Genomic DNA, 6,247 nt, shown 5'->3' with positions numbered 1-6,247 from the left:
GAAAAAGGCTGCAATGAAACAAAGAGTGAAAAATTTAAAGGGGTCTGAATACTTTCCGTACCCACTGTATATGGTTAAATGATTGTAAAAAAAGAAAATGAAAAAGATGGGAAACCAGAATGCAGTCAACAATCGCATGCATTTTAAATAAGAACAGAGAGTCTGGCGCCAGCTACGCATTTTGTTTTACACATGTCCACAACCAGTGATCTAACAACTCAACACAAATGTTGACACATAACCTACCGCAAGTTATTTGACACAAAACATTGTTGTTGCTCTTTGGAAAGCTCTGCAAAGAATACTGTGCTGCATATTACAATCACTTGATAACAGTAGTGTAAATCGCTGAGGCTGGCACACTTACTCGAATATTCTGAAGGTTCCAGCAAACCTCTTTGATGTTGACGCTACGGTCGAACGTTACCCAGCAACGCCTGAAAAACCTGCAACAGCACAGGGTTAATTAACCGTTGTTATGCAGTCGTGTGTAGTCTCTTGCGTGACACAACGTGTGGCTAAATGAATCTAACAAACATCATTTCCAGAATTTTTAACCAACCTGCGCTCTGGATGAGGGTCAGACAAGCAAACACGGAGAAAGCCAGGATATCGCCGGCAAAGCTGAGAGAGAAAAACATGAAAAGGTTTTTGTTTTATTATTGTTATTAAAGGTGTCCTGCTACATCTATTCCATTACTTTGTGGTAATGTCTAAAGTTCTACAATGGACTCTAATTTTTTAGTGGCAAAAACGCCTCGGTTACCTTGTTTCAAGCCATTCTAGCGTTGTATAGAAAGCCGGCAAGATGACTCGGCTCAATTGGTGCCAGTTCTCATTAATAAACAACGAGCTAAGCTGCTTGACTCTGATTGCCTAACAGCTAGCCAATAAGAGCCTAGCTGTCGGCTTCCTTTACCCAGCGCAACTGGTCAAGCTCATGAATAGTAATGGGCTCAGACAACAAGACATCAGACTGACCAGATTCTGTAATTGACCTGATTTCTCTGCTTATTTCTTTTCAGTTGCTAGAGCTGACAGAGAAGGTAGCAGTTCATCTTCACATTCTCCACATAACACAAACACATAACATATTTAAAAAACGAAGTAAAGTAAAAACGGTTTTGTGTGGCAGGGCACCTTTAAAGATACACATTACTCAGTGATTTTACATCTCCTTGGCCCTCAACTATGCCACTTGTGTTCCACTTACAGCAATAATCTCAGCCCTGGAAATGGTGGGAGCAATGCTTCTCATGAACAAAGAGCAGGTTCTGTGGAGAGGCCGTGGTCTGGGAGAGTCATCTTTGGGTTTCTTTTCTTCTTTGTTGTCCTCTTCAGCAGTCTCCTTTGGTTTCTCTTCTTCATAATTAGATTGGAGAGAGAAAATGGGTGGGGGAAAATATTACAAATACTGTTACAAATAGTTACAAAAACTGGGAAAATAGACAGTGTTTTTTTCCTGAAGATAAAAATCAGACAATATGAATTTGACTCCTCACCTTCACCCTCCTCTTCATCTTCCTTGTCTTCCTCCTCTTCCTTCTTCACAGGTTTATCAGAGCAGTTGGAATTTGAGTCTGAATCCGAGTCAGAGTCACTCTCTGAGGCGCTGCCTTCATCATCACTGTCTCCGCTGCGCTTCCTCTTTCTTCTCGGCTGATAAATGAAAATGAGAACAATTAGTTGGTTCATTTGTCTCTTTAACAAATAAAATATTGGACGCAACACTTACTTTCTTGGGTTCAGGCATTTCTTCTATGGCAGCTTCTTTCTCTGACTCCTCTTTCACATCCTGTCCTTCTGTAGCAGGTCTTTCTGTGCCGGCAGAGTCGCTCTCCTCCTGTGGCAAAGTTTATGATCTTCAACACTGCACTGTGAAATCTGTACTGCCTGACAAAGGCTGATAGAAAAACATACCTTCTCATTTTTGTCTTTCTCTACTGAAGGTTTGCAGTCACTGTCCGAGGTTTTAAGGTCTTCCCTCTTGGGAGGTTCGGCGCGCCCGGGAACAGATGCTGACTTCTCCCTTTCTTCTTCCTCTTCAGATGACAGCTCCAAGATGCGAAGGTCATGATCAGTCCCTCCTTCCATCTTTATCACAGCTGAAGACGAGCAAGAGTGTATATGATTCAGGCTCCAGCTGATGCCTGTGGCTTTTCTTTTAGCTACTATTCATTAGTTATCGTCTCACCTGCATCCAGAACCTTGATGATGGCTGGGGTGTGTTCAATGTCCAGGGAGACATTGTCAAACCAGTTGTTCTCCATCAGGAACATGAAGACATTCAGACGGTTTTTCAGGGAACTCTGGGCCTCCACCTTAAGTCGGCTGGCTTCGTCTGGATGATACTTGGACCTGAACCTGTGTCCAGAGTTGTGGTAGGAAGGGAATGACGGGGGGGGTGGGGATGAACGGGATGTAAAAGTTAGAGAACATGTGCATATTATATATCTATACTGCAACTGTGGAGAGTTACAATTTTATAAGAAATATCTTTTTTTAATCCAGATGGTTATTTGTTGGGAATTCAAGTATCTATATACAGACTATCATTACTAATATTGTGATTTTGGTGTATAGCCTATTCCTTGTGTTGGGCATTCAGTGTATGCATGTAGACTTTATTATTAAAGCAAATTATTGCACATTTTTTGAAAGTTGAAATTAACCCACCAATAATTAAGGAAAAAAACACAACAGAGAGATTATGAAATTAAGCATTTACATAAAAAATATTGAACATTGAGTGGACTACAGTTACCTTTTGTTCTGCCAGATTATTAACAAATATATACAGAGAAGGGATCTCTTCTGTGAAAGTGCGCTCCACTTCACCCCAATGGTGTGTCTGTTTACACACAAATTCGGTTTTGGGATTCGATTTGATCCGAATATAAAAAGAAAGTAGCGTAGAAAAAGCATAAAAGAAAAAAAATCTCTATGCGCGACCACTTGACTGTCTATCTAAAATCCCTGGTACTGTGTGTCTAAGAGCAACTGCATTGTGCGCAGTGCATGCCCTTGCTGACTAAGAGCGATTCTTGCTGATAAGTTCCACTTTTTCTCATCTTCAGAAAAAAACGTTGTCAACGTTGTGGTAGGAAGGGAAGAAAAATGGGTTATGGCAAATCAGAAAAAGTTTGCATGACACCTGCGAAATAAGTGTAATAAGCATTAACAGGCATTATACAACTGTAAATACTTGAAAGGGTAAAACGCTAAATAAGAACAAGAAAATCAACCCACATAATGAGGAGGATAAGGTTTTGATCATAGCTACATATAACTGAACAAATAATAATGTTATGTGATTGTGAAGAGATTTTAGAGACAAGTGATTTTATAGATATATTGATCAAACTAATGAAGAAGGCAGGGCAGTTTCACTGTTACAGGTACAGTATACTTTATGTCTGACTTTATTTTTGTCAGATTTAAACACCACCTATGGAAAACTCTTACAATCAAACATTTACAATTGAACAAAACAATCACATGTGCACTAAGGTTGCATTTGGGTTGATTTTCTTCTTTTACTACAAGTGTGACTTGTAGTAAAAACTACAAGTGTGACAAAAGGCATTAGTAATAAACTGGTGTGAGCCTGGTCCTATTACATGGGTGGGACATGTCAAAAAGGCCTAAATTGAGGTGTAAAATTCTCTTGTTGGGGTTGTTTCAGCAAATACTTGATTTATCAGCCATGAAATAAATATGACCACCTTAATTTCCCATGATAGACCCACCATAGGCCCAGGCTCATTTATATTATAAATGTATATTTATATATAATATAGATATATTTATCTATACATAAATATACCTAAAATAATAATTAAATAAGACAAATTAGAAGAAATGTAAAACTTTCGGATTGAAAATCACAGATTAAATTACTATATACAGTTCAGTAAAAAGAACGGCAATAGTGTTACTACATGAAAACCTAATGTTCATTATTAGTAAAAACAACTGACTTACCACTCTTCATCTTTATGAGCTAAAAAGAAGTCCTGCATCTGCTGCCTGCGGAAGTCGATCTTGTACTCATTGTAGCGTTTGACTGCCTCAGTTTCATCCACAGAATCATCCAAGGACAGCAGGAACTCCTTAAAGCTCTTCATGATGGGAGGGGGTGGACCCAAATCCATGTCATGGATGTTACCAAGCCTAATGGAAGAGAAACAAGTTGGATGGAGTTTTGGACGGGCCAGCAAATCTTTAGCGATTTTTTACATTCTATGAATTAGTTGTGTGATAAGAGAACAAAACACATACTGTGATTATGCTGCATGTATAGTCTCTCTCCTGTCTTTTTTTTGTGTGCTTTTCTCTTTAACTTTTGTACAGAACATATTTTTTCTACATACTTTGAGGTAAAAAACGTTAAAGAAACAAGTTTTCTTCAGGCCGTTAACATTAACATTCAGGAGCAGACACACATGGATATATCTTCAATTTCCAGGAATTATAAGAAACTTAATATTGAATCCTTAAAGATGTTTAAAAAACATTTGACTTTAAAACTCAGGCTCACTCAACACTGATTCCAATTCTCACCTCGCCTGAATGGGGATGCCATGATGAGGCTGCATGAGGTGCATGTCAGGGTGGCCCCAATGCTGTGGTGGGCCATAGCTGGGCCCTCCTCCACCACCATAACCCAAGTCATACCCCCCACGGTAAGGATCTCCACCGTGGTCGTCCCTGCCAGAGACAGATAAAGAAACATAAGTAACAGCAGATACCAGTTGCAAAGATTGTGGATTTGTGTTGCAGCTAATCTCACCAGTCTCTTCTCATGCGTTTCTGCTGGGGACTCATGTCGTGTCTGGGCGGGGTAAATCTCTCCCTACGGCCTCTGTCATAATCCCGGTACTCTCCGCGATTACGACGTTCCCTGCCCCTGTCCCACTCTCTGGAAAATTTATTTCAGGAAACCGTAAACAAATGAAAAATTTAAATAAACACTCAAATTAAACAAATATCTCCAAACTTATTTACACTCAATGTGAGAACTCCATAAAATTACCATTTAGCTAGACTTGTTATTAGTGAGGCATCTGCATGGGCTTTACCTGAATTATGTTTGAGACTCAAAAAGCTTTCCCACATCTTTGTTTGTTACCTGTCGTTCCAGTCATCTCTGCGTCTGTCTTCCCTCTCTCTTGAACGATCATAGTCACTTCTCTCCCGTCTGAATTTGTCCCTTCTCCTGCGATCATACTCATCATCACTGTCTCCCATCTCCATGAAGAGAAAGAGAAAAAAAAGCTAATTTGAATCACAATTTGGTATGGTGGGATCATAGTTTACCTGACAGTTAACTTAGCTAGTCGCTGAACAAAAGCTAACGTTAATGTGGCCATCCTTAAGATTCTAGTCCTGGTTGATCTAGAACTATAGCTAGTTGAGTGATAACCATAGATCGTAAAAACAAATAATGGACAAATCATCAGTGCTTATTATTATTATTATTGTGAAGAACGAAAGTGCAGTCCCGGGGGTGTTGAAATTAGCTTATGATGTTAATTTGAACGACCTGTTAATACGGTTAACGTTAACCCGATAAAACAGCAGGGCCCAGTGAGTAAAACGCTACAGCTGAGAGATGGTGGTAACGTTAGTCTCAGTTAGCCCAAGGGTAGCACACGGCTAATCCATATTCTTCCTTTAGCCAACTAATGGTAAGAAAAAGCTAAAGTAAATGGTTAAAATTATATTTGCTTGACGTCATAGGACACTGAGATGGCTATCGTAGCTAGATTTAACGTTATGTCTTTGTTATGACTGCGTAGAACTTGGATATCCAAATTACCAAAGAATTTGAGATTTCAATAAAACAACTATCAAATGGGGGGATAAAGATGTGGCTTCTTAGTTAACTCTTAACAAAGGGGAACGTCATTGTAGTGTGGGTTAGCTAAAGTTAATAGGCTACGTTAGGTTAGCTAGCCAGCTAGCTAGCTACCGTTAGCTAAAATGTATCTCTCGGTTCCATTCGTTTATTTGTTTTCTAACAGGGAATGGTCGCTCTCTTGGTAGTTTTACTACAAATTGTACGATGTAATATAAACTAGCACATTTATACCTTAGTGATTTTTTGCTTGGATGGTGTTCGTGTTCGTGTTCTTCCCGGTTCTTTCCCTCGTTCAACACTTCCGCTCCTGGTCTTCTTCTGTTTTTGCGGCGGAGGCAAACAACGAAATGGCGCATTACCGCCACCAAGTGGTAAAAAGTGCGG

General features: G+C 39.6%; 1 protein-coding gene across 5 annotated transcripts in view; it reads right to left on the bottom strand.

Moving 5' to 3' along the window:
* srrt (serrate RNA effector molecule homolog (Arabidopsis)) overlaps nt 1–6,247 on the bottom strand; it is a 10,931-nt gene extending 4,684 nt beyond the window's left edge. For 3 of the 5 annotated variants that reach the window (XM_034890571.1, XM_034890572.1, XM_034890573.1), the window contains exons 1-11: nt 5,132–5,250; nt 4,793–4,921; nt 4,564–4,710; nt 3,985–4,173; nt 2,195–2,364; nt 1,921–2,105; nt 1,736–1,843; nt 1,503–1,659; nt 1,214–1,362; nt 563–624; nt 368–446 (exon numbers count right to left, since the gene is read on the bottom strand). In XM_034890571.1, the coding sequence (XP_034746462.1) occupies nt 368–446; nt 563–624; nt 1,214–1,362; nt 1,503–1,659; nt 1,736–1,843; nt 1,921–2,105; nt 2,195–2,364; nt 3,985–4,173; nt 4,564–4,710; nt 4,793–4,921; nt 5,132–5,250 (1,494 nt within the window). Of the gene's footprint in view, nt 1–367; nt 447–562; nt 625–1,213; nt 1,363–1,502; nt 1,660–1,735; nt 1,844–1,920; nt 2,106–2,194; nt 2,365–2,764; nt 3,764–3,984; nt 4,174–4,563; nt 4,711–4,792; nt 4,922–5,131; nt 5,251–6,094 lie in introns of those variants that run through there. The other 2 variants (XM_034890570.1, XM_034890574.1) reach the window with 2 other exon arrangements.

This window comes from Etheostoma cragini, chromosome 13, assembly GCF_013103735.1.
Source record: "Etheostoma cragini isolate CJK2018 chromosome 13, CSU_Ecrag_1.0, whole genome shotgun sequence".
In the NCBI taxonomy this organism is placed as follows: domain Eukaryota; kingdom Metazoa; phylum Chordata; class Actinopteri; order Perciformes; family Percidae; genus Etheostoma; species Etheostoma cragini.
Note: the sequence above shows the minus strand (reverse complement) of the source record. Positions and strands in the feature narration are given on the sequence as shown.